Raw genomic sequence first — 22,733 nt, 5'->3', positions numbered from 1 at the left:
GGCAAAGGATGGACAAGAACACAGCCACTCTGCAATAGTGGAAACAACTACTAATGAGCCAAAGGGATGACTGAATCCTAAGATCACTCTATTTACACTCAGAACGTCTTTCCCCCCCATGTGGCTTAAATTTACAGCACACAACGAAAATATATCTACATCTACATCTATTGTTTAGTAGCCAAGATGCTTGCACTCTGTATCCAAAAATGATTTGGGTTTTACACTGCATATCTTCCATATGGAAATTTCAATGGATGTTAACATTCTAAACTGAAGGAATGTTGTCATTATGTTTACATCCCACCAATAAAACATACAACAGGTCAAATGTGATCCTCGCATGCTTGTCAACTCATATATGTCTATTAAACTATCGAAGGAGAGTCAATCTGATTTTACGATGACTGATATGGTCTTCGATTTAGAGAAAAAAAAAATCGTGGCGGGAAAAGAATTACTATGCCTCATGTCATAAGACACATTTCGTGAATCATTTAAATCAAACTATTCTGAAACATACTTTTGATGTTAAATATTATATGCGATTGACATGGAATTGATACAAACTAGTAACATTGACAAGTAAGAGAAATAGACACCGTGCAGATCATTCTTTAGAACTGTTCAATTGTATTCCTCCGCCACATTACACAATTTTCTATGAAGTTCAGCCCAACAACGACTGCGCGGAGTGATTTAATAAGGGCTACACCCAAGCGCTGACCGATTGCAGTGGCTTCTCTTGGTTGCCCATACCCAGAAGAAAGCGGGGACGTGACGGTGCTGGGGAACTGTAGGAGACTCCAGAATCACCGAAAATACAGCTTGCACGAACCTGAGTGTTGCTCGAGAATACCTGTGACATATTTTAGAAGCATATTTCAACCTTTGAACTAATACGCAGGTATGTCCTGGCAAAGCTACGTGGACAACCTGATGGACGATGGCAGCTGCCAGGACTCCGCCATTGTTGGGTACACGGACGCCAAATACGTCTGGGCATCGTATCCCGGTGGTACTTTTAACATGATAACGGTAAGCACATTAATACAAATACAACATTTCTGTAGTCTGAGGAAGATGTCTGAATTGTATGCGATCGGGTTCATTTATTGAGAGAATAACGGTGAAAGGCCTTGCTTAACGAGTAAGCCCCCAGACGGGATGGAATGATAAGGCGAGCCTCCTTGGTACACATGGTATCCGGTGTTCAGTCGCCCGACCTAGCACCTTTAGCTTTCTTTATTTAAATATCGTTGAGCATGTCCAGGGCCACCACGACAGTCATGTTGTGTATTGTGTATAGCTAACATTATTTTTTCCACACTAGCTAACCCGCTAGGTAAGTTTGTGAAACATCGGACTTTTCCCTAGGCTAGCACGCGCAGCTAACCTTGCTAACATTATAAGCCAGCAAGCTTTAATTTCCGTTGTTCACTATCACATAGCTAGTGAAAATAGGGATTTTAATTTAGAAACTGAATTGTCCCTTGGTTTCCCAAGACCAAACAATGCCTAATGTATCGCCGACAATGTGGATTACAGAAGGGCGGTGTTGCGAAAACGACATGAAATCGGGCCGGTCATCCAGATTCGAAATTCATTATAAGATAACTGGCTACGCAAAGTTAGCGGCCCATTACGTAGCATGCAATGGATACGGTATATACTGCCCCATGCTAGGTCCTCCGCGGTATTCGCAGTTGCGTTTGTGAATCAGGTCCTCGGTGCCACCCCTTCTTATTTCCCAAGATGGCGCCTCCACTCCGTTTTTATTCATTTTCTATCGTATGGTATCCAAATGTGTGAGCGCACGTAGCGAACCGTTGTTTACAAAAGCTCGACGCAAATCGCTCATTTTTGTGTGTATATAGTCCTATTGGCCTTCGGAGTTTATTTTCAGTGCACCACCACTCATGTGAATTCCCATGTCCTCCATTTTGTTAGCTAGCAAGTATGGAAATCAACTATTCTATTGGTAATCTATTGTCGCCTATTTAGGAATGAATCGTTTTGCAGTAAGGTTCGGTATAACGTCATTTTGCCCCGGCAGAACAATATGAGACGATGTGCATCAATACCAGGCCCACAATTGGGTTCCTAGCTAGTAGCTAACTGACAACAATGTAAAAGGTAACATGCTACTAGCAATGGGACATTTGATTGTAATGACGACCAGTTGTGTATTCGTTAAGCAGATATGATAGCGAACATGTTTGTTAGTTTCCCGGGTAGCTAACGCTACGTTTCATGTTTTTGGTGTGTTCCATTAGCCGTACTACTGGCTCAACTCTGCCTAACAAGCCTAACTTGCTACAAACTAACCATTAGTTAGCCGTTTCACTGGACATAAACAGGTTTGTGGAATAAATAATGTGTGAGCACTAACATGGTAAACATGCCGATTGTCTAGCTAGCTATAGTTAACGCTAACGGCTTCAGATGAGACTCCGGAAGGAGGATGTGGGCCGTTCCTGCGTTCGATTCAGGGAACTTTCACGAGGAGGCCAGCTAATAACGTTAGCTATGGCATGTCTAATCTCCTATGATTAGATTTTTCAAATTAAATCAGTCGTGCCTGGCTTGCGAAGCGATTGGAGTATTTAAAAATGTGGCAGCGGTGAAATGTGCACTCACTTTTTGGACTGCTATGATTAGATGTCCCGTGCTATGTCATAGTAGGCTGGCTTCATTGAACTCGCAAAATTCCTTTCTTTGGTTCCCCATTTTTTTCCGGAAGGGAAGGGTCTGTTGTATGACTGTGCAGTTCTGTATGAGGGCGACGCCTTTTTGTTCTCAATCCTGTTTGTGGAACCCGAGAATAAACCATTCTCTTCAATTGTATTGGGCACGAAACTTAAATTTATACTCAATCTGGCTTCGCACAGACTGCATGGCATAACAATGTGCGAATTGTGTCGCATAAGCAGACCTGTGAGAACATGATACACAAGGGCTGTATATTAGATATTGAATTTGTTCACTAGATGCATGTTTGAAAGTGTCTTCTAGACAGTCCACTTGGATTATGTATTCAATAAGTGTCACCAGCTCAATTAACGGTTGCAATTGTAGCCTAGATGTATTAGATATGGTCACATTTAATCCACATATGCCACGATAAGCCACAACTTTTTTCATAATGTGTGTAACTCAATATTTTTTCCTGAAACCCGATGGAACTCCAATAGGCCTACTTATTACCCTTAATCAGTGATTTTATACTTGTTTCGCATGTTTTTCATAAGCAGTCAGATCAGATCAGAAGTTATTTTTATTAAGACATGCTGGCTCTATTACTTGAGTTAAAGAACAGACTTTGTTGTAAGATGTATAAATGCCTCATCTTTTAACACAGCCTGAAGAAATTGACATCCTAGTAGGAAAGGACCGTGAGGGTTTCTTCTGCAACGGAATGACCTTAGGCCAAAAGAAGTGCTCCGTTATCAGAGACAGCCTCCACATCGAAGGGGACTTTACAATGGACATCAGGACAAAGAGTCAAGGAGGGGAGCCAACATACAACGTTTCTGTAGGCAAAGCTGGCAAAGGTAATGTCCAATTTTGTCACTGCTCGCATAACCATGTAGCACTGTATGTAGTCCATAGGTTACTTTTGCTGTAATTGTAGTGTGCATGTACAATACTGATTCACCTTTCCTCAATATATATATATTTATATATAATACGTTTCCAATAGAGAAGGCTACATGTAGTTAATATCTAGAGATGTATGTTATTAACCATACAACCATAGTAAATGTAAGGTGCTGTATTTATCTTATTGTTTGGGGAAAGAAGCTTCTAAACTGTAATTATTTTCAGTTTACATTTTGATTGTTAATTTGGTCAGGGATGAATATAAAAGGAACATTTGAATTTTAGGACTGTTTAATGGAGCCAATCAAGAAGTAATATCAATATTAAGTGCTATAATTTTGCTAGGTAGAAAGGTCCCCACTAGCTAACCTAATTATCCACAATACTAGCGACCAATTGAAGTTGTTTGGGAAACAAGTTGCCTGTGAGTTGTGCCGATGTTCATTTTGCCTGTATGGTCCCCATACTCCCACATCCCTAGCAGCTGTAAGTTCATGACTCTACTACTGCAGTGCACAGGTTGTAGACTTTCTGTCACAGGACAAGCGGTCTTATTTTTCTCCACTGAACTCACTCCTTCCTCTCCCATCAATGAATTATCCCTATCTTTCTGAATTGCATGCACATTCTTCCTCTTAAATTTATGCACATTTTCCCCTCACACCTACTCTTCAGTGTCAATTATTATACCCTGCACAATTGTAGGTGTCTTAGTTCCTGTCAATGTAGGTGTATATATAGGTATATGTATTGAGGAGAGGTACTACAAGCATGCTGAATCTGCATGTGTACTGCAATAGTGTTGGTGGTAGTGAGTCGAAGCATTCACTTTCCTCTCCATCCCTGCTGCTGGCATGCTGTGTTGTATTTAGTAGGAGCTAAGATATGCATATAGAAATTGGCCTTTACCACTGTTGTGTGTACTTTCCTGTAGCAATAACTGATAACAAAGCTTCAAACTTAAGTTACAACTGTTGTTAGTGGAATTTATAGCGTTATAAGGAAATGCATTGCCCTTACTGGTTCAGGGATGTTTTAGTGTCAGCTTTGCATGTTTTCTTCTTCCGGTCCTTGGCCAACAGCCGTGACATGAAAATGAATGAGCTTCCTTTGTCTTCCTTCATACTAACCTGACCTGTCAACCTGCTCGTTTGGATTTTACCTTTTCTTTAACCTTTGATTTCCTTTTTTCAGAACTTTTCTAAATTTCCCCTCTGTCTCTTTTCTTTCAGTCTTGGTGTTTGTAATGGGCAAAGAAGGGGTCCATGGAGGCGGATTGAATAAGAAGGCATACACAATGGCAAAATACTTAAGGGATTCAGGGTTCTAGTTTAATCGAAATTTAGCCTAAGTGGTGCAATTTAGGTAGAGGAAAAAAAAAAAATGAAACTGAAAAACACAAAAAAATTAAAACAAAAACCAAAATTTCTGTTCCGATTTTCCCTACAAGCAGTCCCATAAAAAAAAATCCTGGAAGCATTAATAGCAGTGCAGGGTTAAGTGGGTAAGACCCTGACGTCAACAATGTAGCCCCATGTTTAGCGGGGGAAAGTCGTTTATTTTTCCCCCCCACCACCATGTTTGTTCATTTCTGTTCTTGTTTTTTTCTTGTGTACTCCAGCGTTGGTTTTAGTCATGGGAAAGGAAGGTGTCCATGGAGGTCAGCTCAACAAGAAAGCGTTTCACATGGCTGACTACCTGAGGAAGTCTGGATACTAAAGCAGCCTCTGCCCAGCCACCTAGCAGCTCACCCTTACCACCCTGTTGCATTTCACAGTACTTCCAGTTCTAGTTGATAGTTGCTTATTCCCCCCCCGCCTCCCATTTTTTGTTCCCCTTTTTTGTGTTATTCCCCCATTCTCTTGTCCTTTCCCAGTCATCTTTATGCATTCACACTGTGTACTCTATCCCATTCTAGCACTACTGTTGCACCATAGTTGAAGATGAGCATGTTGTTAACAGGACATTGTGACAAATCTGTACTTTTAAGACCTGCACCATTTTAGTCCAATGCTCAGTGAAAACTCTAATAAAGTGAAGGAAACCTAAATTCAAGAAGTTAGATTTTGTGTTATGATGGTGCCCGGTAGTTCAGTCCATGAGCAGCCGATGCCTTTGGAGCACTTGAGCTGTAACCAAGCTCATATAGTCTTCCTTTTCTAGAGCATGTCTGGGAGGGGAAACTGCATGCATATCTTTGAGCCTACTGAATTACCCCCCCCTCACGCGCGCCCTGTAACTCCTGCCAAATGTCTTCTCCCTTCCCATCCTGTTTGTTAAAATTAGGTGACACTCCATCAGTACACAGGAGACATACTCCACTCCATTAACCAACCACTACACCTTAAAGTCCCTCATTGCCCCCTCTCCCTTCAGTCTCACTACTCTGTACTGAATGATTTGGGGGAGGGGGGGTTATGTGTGGAAGCAGTCCTGACAGGCTATCAGTTTGGTAATTGATTTGAGTCGAATGGCAAAACAGTCAATGTTGAGATGCAGGTAGAATCTCCTCCCACGCCCTCTTCATGACCTCCCTGACCGAACATGAACCCCATGGACATTCCATCGTTACAATGGCTCAGGCACTTAAACTATTGTTTGCCAGCTCCTGTAATATATTTCCTTTTTTATTTTTATTTTTTTTGAAAAGGCTGCCATTTTGGTCAGTAGATATCCCAGCATAACCATCTGGAGTGTGTCCAGTTTGAATTTTTTTCATAGGACCAATTTTAGTCGCAGCTTGGGTATTCATACAATTGCTCTAAATCATTGTGTAGGATGACTGCTAGCCTCATCTTTCTGCTGATGGCAAAACACTAACATGAAAACCAAACTATCATATGACTACAGATAAAGCTGCGATGGTGGGGTGGGTGGGGGATGAGGTGGTTGGTGAAGGAAAACGCAGTCTCCTCATTTGTCAACTTTTTTGCATTTTTTTAAAGAAATGAATTACTGCATTTGTAAACCCATGCTGTGTGAAGAAACAAAACTGTGGAATAAATTGCCTTGTTCTCTAGTCATCAACTAAGATGTGGTATCAAACTGTCTGTTCAAGCTCGGTACTAAATGTAATGTCCAATTGAAAAGAACTTAAAAGAATAAGTAGAAATGACACAATTTAATGGGAGATGGGATTGGTTGGAATAAGAACACTTTGGTTGTCTTGTGGAAACTTAATACAAAACCTGTGTATCCTGTGCCATAATGTAGAGAGAGATCTGTTGCTATTGTGAGATGGGTTTTAACCGCTGCCCAATAAGGAGTCATTTCATTGGCACTTTTTTAGGGATGTATAAGCATCAGCTCCAATGTTCAGGCCTTGTGGGATATGTGTACTGATTAAAATCTTCTTTGCAGATTTCTGTTCATTTATTTCCCCACACCTTTTTCTTACATCTGGGATACAGTCTAACACATCTGATTTCATATGCATAAACCAAGAAATGCCATAAATTGATTTATCACCTTGTTTACAGACAGATCAAATAAATTTATTCCAACCAGATCAGTTGTGTGTGCTTTCTTGCTAGCTTTTAAATGCACTTATTGCTCAGGAGGAGTTTTTGAGTTAGAGAAGCAGAACTAGGCTGTTAAATTGGTCAGGAGGTTGGCTGCAATTCTGGCAGAGGACAAAAAGTGTTCAACTGAAATGCTCTTTTGTTAAATGCAATTTGTTAATTGTCTGCATTCTTTTCATTACAATACAGCCTGTAGTTAAGGATTAGGATGTCAAATATATTAAGACCTGTAGAGTTTCAACACTGAAATGAATGTATTAATTTGTCATTGTTAGGGATATAGGCCACTGTGTTGTCTCCAAGTATGATTGTTTTAACATCAATGCCTGGTGGTGTTCTACTTTATAATGGGTGGCTAACTGATATAGTAGCTCTGTTTCTGCATGTCCTGAACTGTCGAATAACAAAACAGCATAATTATACTAGTGGAGTGTCATGCTGGTAAATGGTGGACGAACAAAAGTGCTGTTTTCTTTATTGAAGTGAAATTAGATTGAGTACAGACATGGGTGAGCATAAGACATTTACAAGACAATACATCAACTCAAAAAAGAAAGGCAACAGGACTTAACAGAACAGTTCAAGCCATGTTAGAAAATAAATTCCACTTGTAGAACTTACTACTACAGTATTAAAATGATAGTGGACCAAATACATATTGCAAGAGCTATCCACCAATGACATCTCAAATTTCAGGGAAGTGGTCTGTGATTGGTCTTGAGCAGCCAAATGAAGTAGACCTGGTGCCTGTTCAAGAGGTTGGAACGTTACAGAACATTCAGATATAAATGTGCTGTGTAGAACTGGTATGTGCGTCTGCAGACAAGGGAGTCATATACAGCTCTACACCTCACATTTCTATCTGCATAGCTCTGTACGTTTCACCCGACTGAATACACCCATTGGTAGTCTCAGAACAAAGACCTCTCCACCCCCTCTATTTCACATGACTTCTGTGAGGTTAACCATAACATGGTGTGAAGAAACACTACACTTTATCTTCCTTTGGCTGAATGCAGCTCCTACACAGGTTTGGCTTTATTTTGACTGCATGTCAACGTAACAGTCGCAGCAGAATCACACGCTGCACCCTGGATCTCAGACAAGAAACAAATAGGCAAAACCACTGTCTTCCATTTCTATATATTCACATGGAAAATGTCAGTTAAATTTTACAAAAGGATGCTGCATAGTAATTTGATTAAGATCTTCCTATGCAGCAGGAGTATATACAATATTAGGATATTTTTTTTTAGCTTCCCCACCTTCTGATACAGAGGCATACAGATATGCAGGCTACAAAATAATCAAAATTAAGAGATGTTACATATGGTGATCTATACATTATATATACACAATGCATACCTCCCTCACAGTTTGTCAAGCATGCTCTTTGACGCAAGGTCATTTGAGCCCCCTCTCACAGTGGATACCGCTGAGGACATCTGCTGGGTACCACCCCATACTGACTACTATACACTATACCACCAACTGCGGTAATCTTCCTGTGAAATCTGTACCAATTAGCCCAAAACACAGGATGACATTTTTGTCATCTGGACACACAATCAGCACGTTGTCCCGCCCCCCAGCAATTAGGTTAAAAAAACAGGATAATTATTGTGATTTGCATTCTTACTTGAGAGGGAGGAGACAAAATATATTTTATTAAGCAGTGACGTAAATTAAACACAAATTCCTTTCGGCTACGCCTCCGACGTGAGTCTCTGCTGCCGTGAGGCTGTAGGTAGGTTAGGGAAGGCGGGGCTTGGTGACCTATACATCCGTCTGTCCATCAATCACTCAGGCGCGGGGCAGTTCGTGGTCATCGGGGCGGGGCTGCAGCAGCTGCACCACCACCGTCTCCACGGTAACCTCCTCTTCGCTGTCGCTGGTGTCCAGATCATCGTCCTCATACTCTGAGGACTCCTGGTCAGGCTCGGAGCGTGACGCCCCTGACATGGTGCCGAAAGAGTGGGCACTGGTGGAGGCCAGGGAGCGCAGCAGAGGGGTGCTCTCCGACACCTCCTCGTTCTCCTCCGGCCCGCTGTCGCCCTCCTCAGAGTCAGAGTCAGAGTCACCCTGCGAGGGGACCACCTTCTGCTTGCACACAGGACATGTCTTCTTGGTCTTGGTCAACCAGGGGTCTACACACTTGCTGTGGTAAGCTGTAGGTGTGGAAAGAGAGAGCAACCCAGATGAAAAGGTCAGTGTATCTGCCAACCTATAGGTCTTAGTGCAAAGTACATAGGTGTTTCTCTGGAAACTCATTGCTCAGGTGGTAGATCAAAGGTGAAAGTACAAACACAAGCTCATCCAAGGGGTGTGGACTCTTATGTACTCGTTGTGTGAATGTTGTACAAAGTCTAAATCTGACAAAACCTGACATGGATAACTTTTGAACAGTAAAATTACCCCTATAGATTGTATACATTTCAAAGGAAAAGCCATCTTAATACATTTCAATTCAAGGATATAACCCTAATAGACTTACAAAGGAGGATTATCTGTCAGTTTTGAATAATTCACATAAGGAGGGGCCCTACATCATTCGTGGGGGACAACATGTTGACTGTACACTTCTTTTACTTGGTTCATTAAAACATTACAGTAATGGCAAAGCTCTTGATTTGCAACAAACATTTACATTTGTTTTGATTTGCTTGTGGCTACATTTAAATGTGTGTGTGTGTGCATGTGTGAAATATGAATACTCATGGACAATTCATTCAACGTTTGAAGTTCCATTACTTGGGGTGGTGTTCTAAGAATGGGACACGGCTAGCCAGGCCAGTAATGTGTTAGATGCAGCAACGTGAACCAGAGCCAAATGGATGATTCCTCAGATTATGCAGATCGGCACAGTTCCAGGAACAGCACAGGGTGCAGTTGAACCCTTTCACTCCCACTGAGACATCACATGGACTGATAGTGTTCAGTCCTTGGACTTAACTTATCGTACTATTATGGACTTACAGTGCTAAGTACTACAACTGTGAATGACATACTGAATCAGAGAGGCCATATGGACCACCATATATAAAGTGTTCTCATAGAAGTAGATGTAGTAGATGCTGGGAGGGTGCTAGGTAGACATAGGGGGCAGGTTTCTGAGTGGGTATAGGGTAGAGAGGGCACAGTGTAGGCATGCAGTGCTAGACTCACCATGAGAGCAGGGCAGGACCCTGAGCTTGTCTCCTTCCTCATACTCATCCAAGCAGATAGCACACACATCATAGGAGTCCCCTGGGTCAAAAAGAGACACGGTGAGTAGCAACTCTCCTGAAACAACACCCCCACCCCCCACCCGTGTATGGGCTATATCTGTGCTACAAAAGAAAAGTGGCAAAAACCTTAATGACATTGAAAATCTACTTTGAAATACTTCATTTCAGTGATAGAATGGGTTAATGCCATCCTATGGATGGAAGTCCTAATAAAGCCGTTCTCATTCTCTGAGGTTTGTACGTTCATTTAATAATGAGATGAGCCTCACTACTGTAAAGTCATACCTCCACACACAGGTCATTTCCTACATTCATCTCAGATTAAGCTCCCTCACTCTCCAAAATGGCTCCCCAGACATTCCCACCAGGTAGGGTAGCTGCCAAACGGAGCAAGCTGCATTTCCTTTTTGAGTCCTGACGTTCCGGAGGAGGTGGCCCTGGCTGCTGGGCCCTCTAAAAGCCCAGGAATTCGGAACGCACCCCCTTTCAAATTCCACAACATTCTCCCTTCCCTTTCCCTAGCGAGGAGGTGGTGCAGGGAAGTGGGACAGTGTTTATGTAAGCTCTAAATGAGCATGTTTTCCTTGCTCTCAGTACCAGTGCCAGGGCTACATGTGACCGTATAAGGATGGGGAGTCACATCGTCTCCCCCCCACCCTCCCTGTACGTCAGCGACTCTCAATCTCTATTTTTCTCTGAACTTTCCTCCCTCTCTCTCACTCTCTCTCTGTGTTTTCTGATCATCCTCTCTAAATATTTTGCTCTCTCTCTCCCACTATTTTCTCTCTCTCTCTCCCACTTCCTCTATTTTCTCTCTCTCTCTCTCTCTCTCTCTGCTGGACAGGACAGGTAAGAGAGGGAATGTTTACAAAGGCATGGATCACACTCCGAGCTATGGCACTAGGCTATTCTGAGGGAAGTTGAGCACTAGCAAAGCAAACAGTTCAAGACAGCAAACTCAAAAGGGTGTGTGGTGTGCTGCTAAGATACAGTATACTGAGCTGAGCTTTTTAATGGAAAGGGATATTCATTTATTCACAAACACAATGATATTCAATCATTGGCCATGTTAACTTAGCCAAAGCAACATTTAACACATTTAACATATATAAAGAAAGAAATCCACTTGGTGTATTTCCCAGTCTTGTTTTCTGATACATTATCATATGTAGAACCTTATATAATCCATTTTTTTGTCTTTTTCAAGTTTATAGATGATTCCAAGCAATTCAAGTGTTCAACTGTAACTCATGGTCAGTGTTGTCATTCCTCATTAACGAAAGGGATTAAACCACTCAGGCTGATCAAAGGAGGTGGTGTGGGTATTACTCACTCCACTTCGTGGAAATTTCTCAATCAAAATAAGTTATGAATGATTAACGTTTACCACCAGCTCAAGGTAATGTCTACAATGTCTGTATAACCAATTGATCTGTGATAATCAGATACTTTGTAAGGTTTGTTTGGCAAGTTAGTTGTCCCACTTGCGTATGACATCATGTCATCAAAAGACACCACTAAGAGGTGTGGAGGCCAATAGCTCAAACCAAAGAAGTCAGAATGTGACAGAAGTCCTCCATTTTGCTCCAGTCAGCCAGCTTCCCTGGATCTCAAGAGGAATCACGCTGCCCTACTGAACTAATCAGAACAAGGTGTGTGTGTATATGTGTGTGTGTGTGTGTGTGTGTGAGAGAGAGAGAGAGAGAGAGAGAGAAAGAGAAAGAGAGCCAGTAAGCCTGTGGCAACTTTCAGTGAAGGCAGTGTACTGTGACTGAGAGGGGCATGTCTGTATCACCCTCCTCATGCCTCACACACAGCGTCTAAGCCACTGCAGCTGCTTTTTGTGTGTGTGTGTGTGTGTGTGTGTGTGTGTGTGTGTGTGTGTGTGTGTGTGTGTGTGTGTGTGTGGTCAGCACTCAGCCCAGGGCTGGGACAGAGCAGAACAGTGTGACTCATCAGTGGCCAGTCCTCCAGTCAGAGAGCCCCGGGGAGAGACGGGAGGGCAAGGGTCAGAGGGAGAGCCCGGTCCCTCTCAGACACACAGCAATGGGGCATCAGCTTGAGTTGAGCAGTCTTCAAAGGCTGAGAAGCCCCTTGTTTTAGCAATCCATCCATCCATCCATCCATGTATCTTCTGTCTGTGTGTCTCTCTCTCTCTGGTACTGCCAAATCTAAGGTTTCCATGTCTGGTTACCGTCTGGTGGTGAAACCACATACACAGCTGTGCCCCTCCGCCTTAACCAGAACCAGAAAGCCAACCGAAATGCACACTGTCACATGTTGAGCCTCCAACCAACTAACTGTGGATGATGCAAGGGCTAGCAATAACGCTAGCTAATGTCAATATACAGGCAACGTTGTACTGCACTCTGAAATGTTGTTATAGCCAGTATTTCAAAACGGTCAACATGTATTATACTCTTCAAACAAGTATTGTGCACTAATTACACTGCACTGATGGGTATTGTAACCTATTCAGAGACTCCTTTTGTGCTCTGTATATGTATTCTGCCTGTGGAGTTGCATCTCCAGACATGCAAGTCTGGCATCATCCTACGCCCACATTTCTAATCTCCTGCCAAATTCCTCATTAGCGCTGTAGGCTAGACACATCATACTCACACCAGCATGGCACACATCCAATACAGCAGGCTAATAAGCTAGCATCTCGTCCACATGTCATGTCCTACCCAGAAAAGCCTGCAATGCTCATTTAAGGGAATTAATGCATGCATATTAGCACTAGCGGGGGTATAATTGTATCAGTTGCCTACACATTGTGCGCTAGGATTAGCCTAGTGTTGCTACTGTGAAGAGGCCTAAAAACAGACAGAGAATAGGCTCACACCACTGAAATGACACAATTAGCTAAGCATTAGCATCAAAACAGCGTTGACAGTAGACTACAGCCACACGAGGGTAAGGGACACGGAGGCGAGTGTCCAAAAGTTGGATCAAATTAAATCATTGCGGCGCGTGGTTCCTGTCTTCACTTAATATTTTTGCAGTAGTTAACCAACTGATGACTGGTGCCCTTAGTGACAGGCCTGGTCTTTCAGACACACACACACACACACACACTTCGCATCAGGCAAGCTCAAATCACAGCTAAAGCATTTGAAAGAGAACAAATACTATTTGAACCCAGGTCTGACCCACACAGCATCAGAAAATCCCCATCTACTTACAGTAGGATCAGTTCAAAACCCTAGAGACCCAACTCAGCAGCATCGCTTTTAGCTGAGGAGGGCACCATTAGCCACTATTCCCACACTGAACCAACCACCCACCCACCCCACACACTGACCCCTGGGCACGGGCACCCTGCCCAAACGCCGGGAAGGGAGGGAGAAGTGGAAGAGTGAGGTCATGGAAGAAGCAGCAGACAAGCCTCAGAAGCACTCACTCAGCTGTGTGTGAGCCGCTGTGCTGCCTGTCACACAGTGGTGCTACAGAAAGCTAAAAATACCCCGCTTCCAGAACGTGAGCGTGCATTCTGTATTAAAGGTAAAGAGCTGTTCATCCATTCACGTCAGCACACTGTAAACAATGAACACCGGGCGGTCTGACGAGTGATTTAAGGTAGCTCTGTGATTCACGGTTGTCATCGCTCCCATGCAGAGAGTAGTCCCATGTAGTCTTCAGTGTGAAACTGGGATGCCATTCCATCCAGGAACACATTGCCAGCCTAACCAGCGCTCTCTTTCCATTTTGACTCAGTGCCGAGCTGGGCTGGCAATGGCATACAAAGCCTCAGCCTACCAAGATCACCTAACAAGGTTGGCATACTCCCTGAGGCCTGGTAGGCCAACAGAAATAGTGATGTCACCCATCAGAACATAGTTTAGTAAAAGAAAACTAAATCTCTGTCATTGAGACTCCCTCCCCTTACCTGCAAGCACTTATTATCAAAGAGATCCATGAGACAACATTAGGGTTCCTGCTTGTGGTACAGGCCTCCGAGAGTGAAAACAGGACTGCCCATTCTTCAACCCGCGATGTTAGCAGGGATCCGGAGTGCAGGGCTTAAGGGGTGATTAAGTAGAGATTTGGTGTCCCCCATTTTGTATCCCCTAACACAGCAATAAGGAAAGTAGAGGCTGACTCACTGCCAGGGAGAGGGCGGTGCCCAGGCCATCTGAACTCCCTCCAACGCCCAAAGCCAGGTGAGCCAACAGCCAGCGGAAACTGTCAGTCTCACTCACTCACACACTCTCACATGCACACACACACCCCCTATGCTGCTCATCCAACTGACACTGCTCTCGTCTGTGTGTTTTGTTCTTTTGCCTCTCCACAGAGAGCACTTGCATCTGCTACCAACAGCCAGTGGGAGGAGTCTCCTAATAAACCCCCATTATAAGCTCTGTAAGGGGGCTACTTAGTATGCGCCACCCAGACTTAACCAGAAGCTCCTCAGCGCTCCCTGAACAGCAGATTTTAAGTAGGGGCTTCCCACCCCAAACTGGCAGTGTGAGTTTAGAGGCCCACAGGTGTAGACAAACTTCAGACATGGCTTGAAAAACAACATTTGCATTGCAAACACTATGCCATAAATGACTTTGTGCCAAGAAATACAGACAGAGGCACACATCATGGAAAACCTCTTAAGTCCAGAACTTTCAGTTTATTCTACATTAAACTTGAGGTAATCAAGACATTTTAGATCAAGACATCCCAGTCAGAGATAGCGCAGCAGCATTCCACACCGTCAGTCCTGTGTCTACAGTTTCAACATAGAGTCAAGCCATATTAATGGGATTAGCTCATAGGCACAGAGCTCGAAAGCAGACTGAGGTGTCATAAGGCATTCATAACATCACTCTCCTGACCCAGTCATTTGTCACAGGCCATAGTGCAGCTAGACAATGGTGAAGAGCTCAAGTCAGTTTAGGGTTTATGGATTTAGGATTGGGGTAGAGTGAGCTGATCATGGATCTGTGTTTCGGGGCAACTTCTAACTGAAGCAGAGGATAACGGTCTAGTAGATATGGGAGTGAGTGAAACATACTTTCATTCTTTACAACCTCATAAAGTCTAAATGTGCCTCTGTGTTATGATTATATGATTCATTCTTTATCTTGTTGACACAAACGTAGGCCGGTAACTATTTTTACTTTTTGTTCTCTAATGACAAATCCCAATGTACACAGATATACTCTCTCTGCAATGGCAACTTGATCTCCTGTTAAAGCAGTCCTCTTAGAGAATAATCCATACATTCACTCAAAGTGAGGAGAGGGTATGGGGGTCATTCTTTCCCAATAGATTTTATTACAAGAATTCCCAGATATAGAGACGGATATGATAAAATTGGAGAGGAATGTTGCAAACCAAACACTAGAGGCCTATATCTTTATTTAACAATGATGTTAAAATCTCTGCACAGACATACCTTTCTTGTACTTGTGAATGGGGAGTTTCTTCAGCTGGTCCTTACGCAGACGGCTTCTCCGAGCTCTGTGTCTGTCCTGGACAAACTTGGTGATCTGAGCGAAAAAGGAGAAGTCAACAGTCAGCTACGGGAGTTATGAGCCCCTAACCCCACCTATAATCCTTATGAATACCATAAGGCTTGGTCTGAACCGGGTAACAGTCTATACACGCTACTGCCAAAATTCTGATGTAGTGCTTTGATAATAGTTATTTACAAATTTCAGTTTTTGTTTTTACAGAAGTGAAAAAGGGAATCCATTAATATGACATTTCAATTCAATAACTAAATGACATCTTACTTCGTTACTACACAGATATTGAGCAACTTAATGTACATTGTTACCTGAATTTTATGTTAACAAGAGGCACTTTATTTGCCTACCATGAAAACTACAATGAGGATGAGACAGATTCCCACGATGATGAGGAAGGGAATCAAGTAGTATTCCAGAGGCAGGCTGAAGTCTGGCATGAGGACCACATGACCCCTGCAAAACAGTAGTACCATTGTAGAGATAAGACTTTAGTGTTTGTGACCATTAGATACACTCTAAATAATAGTGACCTACAGAGAGGCCTTACGATAGGAGCGTTTCGATACAGCCTGCCACATGCATCTTTAGCCTGCCACATGAGGTGATATACTTTCATGTTTTTCTTTTTTTCACAGCACAGCGTCCTGTCATAAAGCTCTCAATCTGTTTTACAAGATTTCACACTGTTCAATAATGGGTTACTGGGCTATAACACCCATTTACTTCACTCACTGTCATCATTGCCCAAATACATGGAGGCTAATTCAGTTGACACTGACGTAATTTTGTGCATACCATACACTATTCCCATGCAAAAGACAGAAATGTACGATAATAGTACATCAGTACAAGTACAAAAGATGTGGTACAAACCCAAATGCCATACCGTCTCCTACAGGCTATTTTGGGGCTCTGACATTTTCATTCCCACATTATCACCTCAGCAGAGTGTTGAGAAAGTGATACCACAGCTTGAGACAGATCCTCTACTTTATGACGCCATCACATAAATTGTGGTCATTATGACATAATAATGCAAACAGACATAAAAACCCAGTCAAGGGTGGTCTTTTCAAAGAAAAAAATAAATATTGGACTATCACCTGTATTTTTAAGCAATAACGCTTAACAATTTGTTAAGAAAAGACTCTAATAGAGCCCAGAGTAAGCCGGTTTGAGTACCTCTGATGTCTTGGGCTTGAATTAGCCTCAGTCTTGATAGACATGGAAATAAGCTTTTGGTCCAGACTCACCCCTTTTCATATGTGTAGTCCTCCTTCAGAGAGTTGGCAGTCTCTTCACTCACAAATACAGAAGGAATGTCTATCTGCTTCAAAACATCCACTAAAAGGGAGAGGAGGAAAAGCTATTAATACAAATGTCTATGCCCAAAATCCTAGACCATCATGAAACAACATTAAGTTTCAAACAACAACTTACGATTAAGAGTCAGCTATCAGAAATATACAAAAATAGGCTTGTTTGCGGTACACGTTGAACCATTGTTCAACATCTAGGTCTTTGAAATGAAATATTTAGGAGGGTTCACATCAGCCACAACCATTGGCAACCACAACCATTTAAATCTGTCAGATGGGCATGTTTTGAGTGCCTTTGGTGGTGATGCCCATTGTCTACTTCATGATTCTGCTCATGCAGGACTATGTGGGCATATTAATATTGTTAGGCCAACAAAACCCTGGTTGACCGAAATGTCATGGCCGAAGTTTTATGCCATGTGTAACAATAATAACTACTCAAATCGCCAACTGCTGGTCGCCAAAATAATGCACATTGAAACCAGCAATTTCAATATTTGTTTTTGGTTTTTACATTAATTTTTTTTCCAGCACCATGATTTCTAAGAAGGTCTGCATCATTAATATACCTCAAAAGCTGGTGAAAGTTATCTGCAAATAGGTAAAAGGAATTGCAATCAGCATCGGATTGGGTGGGAATGGTCTGTGACCTCAGAATAAAATGGAACTAGTGAGATAGGAGAAATTGCACAGATATCCTTCCCAGAACTAAATACTCCATCATAGGATGGTAGCCAGCTAGACTAAGGCACAATTCATTTATGGGCAGAGGGATCTGTTTGGATGGTGTTGAAACATTGGAGACGTACTGCAGGGCACCACCACATTCCTCCACAACAACATTAGGAGTCGGAGAGGGACTGAGGTTGCTGCAGCTCTAGCTATTCCGGGTGCTCCGGCCTCTGGCTTGGGAATCAAAGCTATATTGTCCCAATGGGGAGACACATGAGCAGACGACTGTGCTGCATGTTTGTGTGTGTTTGTTGCAGGAGGGAGGAGAACTTACGATCATTGGATCCCATGCTGATTAAGTCATCAGAGTCCACATTATGAACAATGGCCGCCTTGTACCCAGCCTTCTGGGCGTTAAGGACCTTGGGGGAGACAAAACCTTTGTGTTCAGTGTGTTGGTTCGTATGTGTTGGGCCCCCTCACCCCCACCCAAAACACTGAACTCTCTAGGACCCCACAGCACAGCATCATAGAGCCCATTGACCAGGTGACCCCAGCATCACATTCTAGTAAATGTAGGACTGACCCCTGACCCCCATACCATTGTCAAGCATCTCCAAGTCAAACTCCCATCACCCATACTCTAGATTCCCATGGATAACTAAACAATCCACATTGAGCATATTGAGACAACTGGCAAATCAGCTGTTTTTTGTTGTTGTTTTGTTTGTTTTGTTTTACTTGTCAACATGGATCTATATAATAATATATAATATATGCCATTTAGCTGACGCTTTTATCCAAAGCAACTTACATTGCAGTGAGTGCATACATTTCAGTATATATGGTCCCAGCAGGAATCAAACCCACAACCTAAGCGTTGTTAGCGCCATGCTCTACCAACTGAGCCAGGTGGTGGTGCACTGAAAATAAACTTGTAAGGCCAATAGGACTATCCAAATAGGCTATCCAATAGGATCTAAGAGTGCTACAGCTCTATCGGTACAGAGTTTGACATTTCACCACAAACCACTCAATTGCATATGTTTAAAATGCTCTCAAGAGAAACCCGGTGATAAACATTGGTGCCCCTCTCTAACATAACTGAACCTGCAAAACAGGAAACACTTGATATGAGAGAGGGAAGAAGGGGCAATAACAAAACCATGTGATAATTCACATTTTGCTAAGGGACTGGGAATAAAAAGAGGCTTACTTATACATATACTGTAACTGTATCAATGCTTAGTTTAAGTATTTCCTGTTTGGTAGCCATTTCGTTGAGACATTTATAGTTTTTGGCCTTTTACTACAGGGCCTGTGTGGATCATGGCTGGGCTGGCAACCTGTTATAGTTAGTTCAGAATGGCTGAGATGGCATGTGCTATTGTAGAGAGAGAGCTTTGTGTGTGTGTGTGTGTGTGTGTGTGTGTGTGTGTGTGTGTGTAAAATGGCACTATTTCCTCTCGTCACATTGAATACACAGCCAAACCGCAGAAGACTGTCACAGTAAGTGTAGAAAACTACAGAGGGATTTTCGTCTCTATCCCTGCTGTGGTATGTAGCTTCTCACACACATGCACATGCAGCTTTTAGCTACAGCCCAATTGTTGCATAAACACACCACTATGTTCTCACTGTCAATAATCAAAGAGCAAATCTCAAAAGCAATCTTTTTTCTCTTCCTCTCTCGAGATTTAAGCCCATCAGTACTGCACATGAACATGCTACAGCTTGCAGCTTGAGTGTTGACAGCATACACCGTGTGTATGTGTGTGTGTGTGTTTGTGTGTGCTGTTTGCACTACACTCTGGGTGCAGCTGCTACTCTCTAATAGCCATATACAGTAGAAGCCAAGACCCCCTCATTGTATTTCGTAGCGTTAACTACTACAGAAACCCTGGGTTGTCAAAGCTATAAGACCATTCCAAATATGTTGTTCTCAATAAAGATTTTTTTGTAAGCAGCAGGCAGATGAAGGATGCTACAAATCATGTGCCATCATTATCATCATCATATTCGATATCGGAATCAATGAAAACATCCTAGATCGAACATAGCTGAAAACAGACTGACGCTAATACCTAGTTCAGAATTTCTTTATCAATTATCTGGATGTAGACGTCTTACCCTTGTGGTAAACGTTCACCCCACCACAGTGGTGAAAGTGAGACAGTGATGCGTAGGAGAGCGTACCATGTAAAGAATAGGGGTGAGAAATCAGTTTCCCTCTGTCACACTCTCTGAGCTTGCTCTGAGCCGATAGAGCTAGAGCAGGGCACATCATCTGTTGAGATGAATAATGGATAGGTGCTCTCATAGCTTGCGGTGTTGTATGGCATACTGAACCCCCCCCCCCCCCCCCCCTCCCAACAACATCCACTGACGGCACCACAGCCACCTAGCGATAGCCTAGCGCTAGCTTGTTAGCCCTGTGGCTAGGCTAGAGCTAAACCCAAGAGAGTATTTACTATTTCTCTGGCTACACTCTACTTACACTGTGCAGTTAATGCTAGTCAGTTCATTCAAAGACACGAGAGGGAGGGGGAGGTTTTGTTTCAGTGAATCCAGACAGACGTTAACAGCTCAGTCCAGGCCTGGCTTTTGTGTGTTTGTCACTGTGATTTTCTGCACAGGAATATGAGTGTGTATACAATAGTACTGGCAGGCAGAGCTTTGTAAGCCTGTGTGTTTGGCTGTGAGGGTATATTGTGTGCATCAATGGCTACAGTGTACGTCTACGATAGCGGGTGTCATTGACACAGGAATTGTTGTGTGTGTCTTTATGTGGCTGCTCATAGCCAACACTGACCATAATGTGTGTGTGTCTCCATCTTTGTAAGGCTGCCTTTGAGGAGAGACAGAGAGCGCAAGCTAGCAGCTGATTCTTGTTAAGTCTAACAGGCTCTGTCGCAGTTTCACCCCCACCCCCTTCATTCCCACTGCATGAAAAGTCGCCAATGAGAAAACATCTTCTCCCCAGAACCTATACTTTGGATAGAGCAGGAGGCCATTACCACACTCTCACTGTCCTACAAGCTGGCCACCCACTGTCTGTGTCGACCACCTCAACATGAGCCAACTCCCTGTGACACCCTATGATGCTATGGTCTATGCTGGCCTTTTCCATGTAAACATGGACAGTAAATATGTATTTGCATATTTTATTGTGTCTATAAGAGATTTTGTGCCCCCAAAAAAGCTTTCTCTATGGAATGTTGACAATATTATGATATGATGACAAAGGTTACTTTACGTTTTTTTTAAGTGTTCTCTAAGGTTTTTGTGTGCTAGTGAACAGCCATTCAGGCCCTCTCTCCTCTGATGCCAGCATGTGGTCTGGCTGGAATCTGAGAGGAATTCAACCTTGCTGGCGCACAGAATGTTTGTATGGGCAGAGATAAGGACATTCAGTGCATTCCTGAGACTGCGGAACCAGAAAGAGAGAGGGGGGGGCTCAACAGAGACCTGAACCCTTACAAGGAACACACACACACACACACACACACACACACACACACACACACACACACACACACACACACACACACACACACACACACACACACACACACACACACACACACACACACAGCCACTTAATTACAATAATCCCATGGAGACGACAAAACATAATCATTTAATGGTGTGCGTTTCTACGCCTATTGAACTCTACACGTCTGAACTATATTCTACAGTTAAGAAAAAGACGGGTTTTCAATTTTCAACTCGGCCAAGGTTAGTTAAAGAATAACCTTGAATAGATATGAAGGGTCTCTGTGAAGCTTGGTGGGGGTTAATAAGCTGTGTATGATGCTTCATAGACCACAGTGTGTGTGGGGCACGTCCTGCTTCTTGATGTTTTGATGTGGTAACAGCACTCTGGGATGCAACTAAGAGCTTGAAACCGAGCATCTGCAAATGTTTCCTACAGCTAAGTATGAGCATGTGTGTACAGTATGTCAATGGGGATGTACATGACGAAGAGCAACCAGGAGGGTCAATGAAGGGATGCTGGAAGAATTTGTATTGCTGGTCACCAAGCAAAAAATATCAAGGATAAATTATCAACCATTTGCAAACTATGAATAACATGGGGATTATTGATAATAAATGACAAAATAGAAAGTCATTGGGTTTTTAAACTCCATGTAAATTAGAACATGTGGAACTTACTAAATAGCCTAATTAACAACAACTTGTTACTGGAATTAGCACCAATTTCACTACCTGTTTGTGTCACTCACAGGAATATGAGTGTGTATACAATAGTTTCACTACCCTCCCTCATGGCCCTCCCTCATGGCCCTCCCTCATGGCCCTCCCTCATTAGCCCTCCCTCATGGCCCTCCCTCATGGCCCTCCCTCATGGCCCTCCCTCATGGCCCTCCCTCATCGCCCTCCCTCATTTGAAAATGCAGACAAGTCAATGTCAGCACTTGTCAGGTACCAGTCATGACTTAGTTAACATTTACTAAGTACAAAATTGGGTCCTATGTATTTACCTGCTTGTCTCATCATTAGTCATAAGCCACTGTTGATAGAAAGTGTCACTGAAATGTTAAAGGTAAGAACTAGGGGAGGAAGAACTGATCGGCAGAAGGTACCCGAAGCATATGAGGAGTATTATAAGTAGTAATGACATGGCATGTTGTAGTTTTCTAGTACAGGGAACAGAGGCAACGAGGGAGGCACTGGAGGGGAGCTGGAGGAGGCTTATCAGACTTCTCTCCCATTGGTCATGGATGACTGTTTAAACTGCCACCTGGAGATCCATATACTCTTGTTAACCATTTGAATGCCAGAGAGTGTAAGGGCAGTGGATACAGTAGACCCAACAACGCTTCTGAAGTTACATAAAGGATATGAAGTCAACTTTAAAATGGTCAACTTCACACACTAGGATGTGAGCTTGGTCCC

General features: G+C 43.0%; 2 protein-coding genes across 3 annotated transcripts in view; one reads left to right on the top strand and one right to left on the bottom strand.

The window, feature by feature from the left end:
• Positions 1-735: 735 nt before the first annotated feature.
• Positions 736-7,111, top strand: pfn2b (profilin 2b). The gene is made up of 3 exons (XM_083671793.1): positions 736-1,038; positions 3,362-3,554; positions 5,225-7,111. Exons 1-3 carry the CDS (start codon positions 910-912, stop codon positions 5,320-5,322), a joined length of 420 nt encoding a protein of 139 aa, XP_083527919.1. The 5' UTR covers positions 736-909; the 3' UTR covers positions 5,323-7,111.
• Positions 7,112-7,582: 471 nt separating this feature from the next.
• rnf13 (ring finger protein 13) overlaps positions 7,583-22,733 on the bottom strand; it is a 31,992-nt gene continuing 16,841 nt past the window's right edge. For both annotated transcript variants that reach the window (XM_083671791.1, XM_083671792.1), the window contains exons 5-10: positions 18,148-18,235; positions 17,076-17,166; positions 16,170-16,275; positions 15,747-15,840; positions 10,290-10,370; positions 7,583-9,292 (exon numbers count right to left, since the gene is read on the bottom strand). In XM_083671791.1, the coding sequence (XP_083527917.1) occupies positions 8,928-9,292; positions 10,290-10,370; positions 15,747-15,840; positions 16,170-16,275; positions 17,076-17,166; positions 18,148-18,235 (825 nt within the window). In that variant the 3' untranslated portion in view covers positions 7,583-8,927. The remainder of the gene's footprint in view (positions 9,293-10,289; positions 10,371-15,746; positions 15,841-16,169; positions 16,276-17,075; positions 17,167-18,147; positions 18,236-22,733) is intronic.

Source organism: Argentina silus (assembly GCF_951799395.1).
Source record: "Argentina silus genome assembly, chromosome: 6".
NCBI lineage: Eukaryota > Metazoa > Chordata > Actinopteri > Argentiniformes > Argentinidae > Argentina > Argentina silus.
The sequence above is the reverse complement of the archived record's forward strand: the minus strand, read 5'-3'. Positions and strand labels throughout refer to the sequence as shown.

Bases quoted from the DNA above. Each gene is read 5' to 3' on its own strand.
- pfn2b (XM_083671793.1), top strand. From the start codon at position 910: ATGTCCTGGCAAAGCTACGTGGACAACCTGATGGACGATGGCAGCTGC. The intron at 1,039-3,361 runs GTAAGCACATTA...CTTTTAACACAG, and splicing joins GTACTTTTAACATGATAACG to CCTGAAGAAATTGACATCCT. The intron at 3,555-5,224 runs GTAATGTCCAAT...TGTGTACTCCAG, and splicing joins TGTAGGCAAAGCTGGCAAAG to CGTTGGTTTTAGTCATGGGA.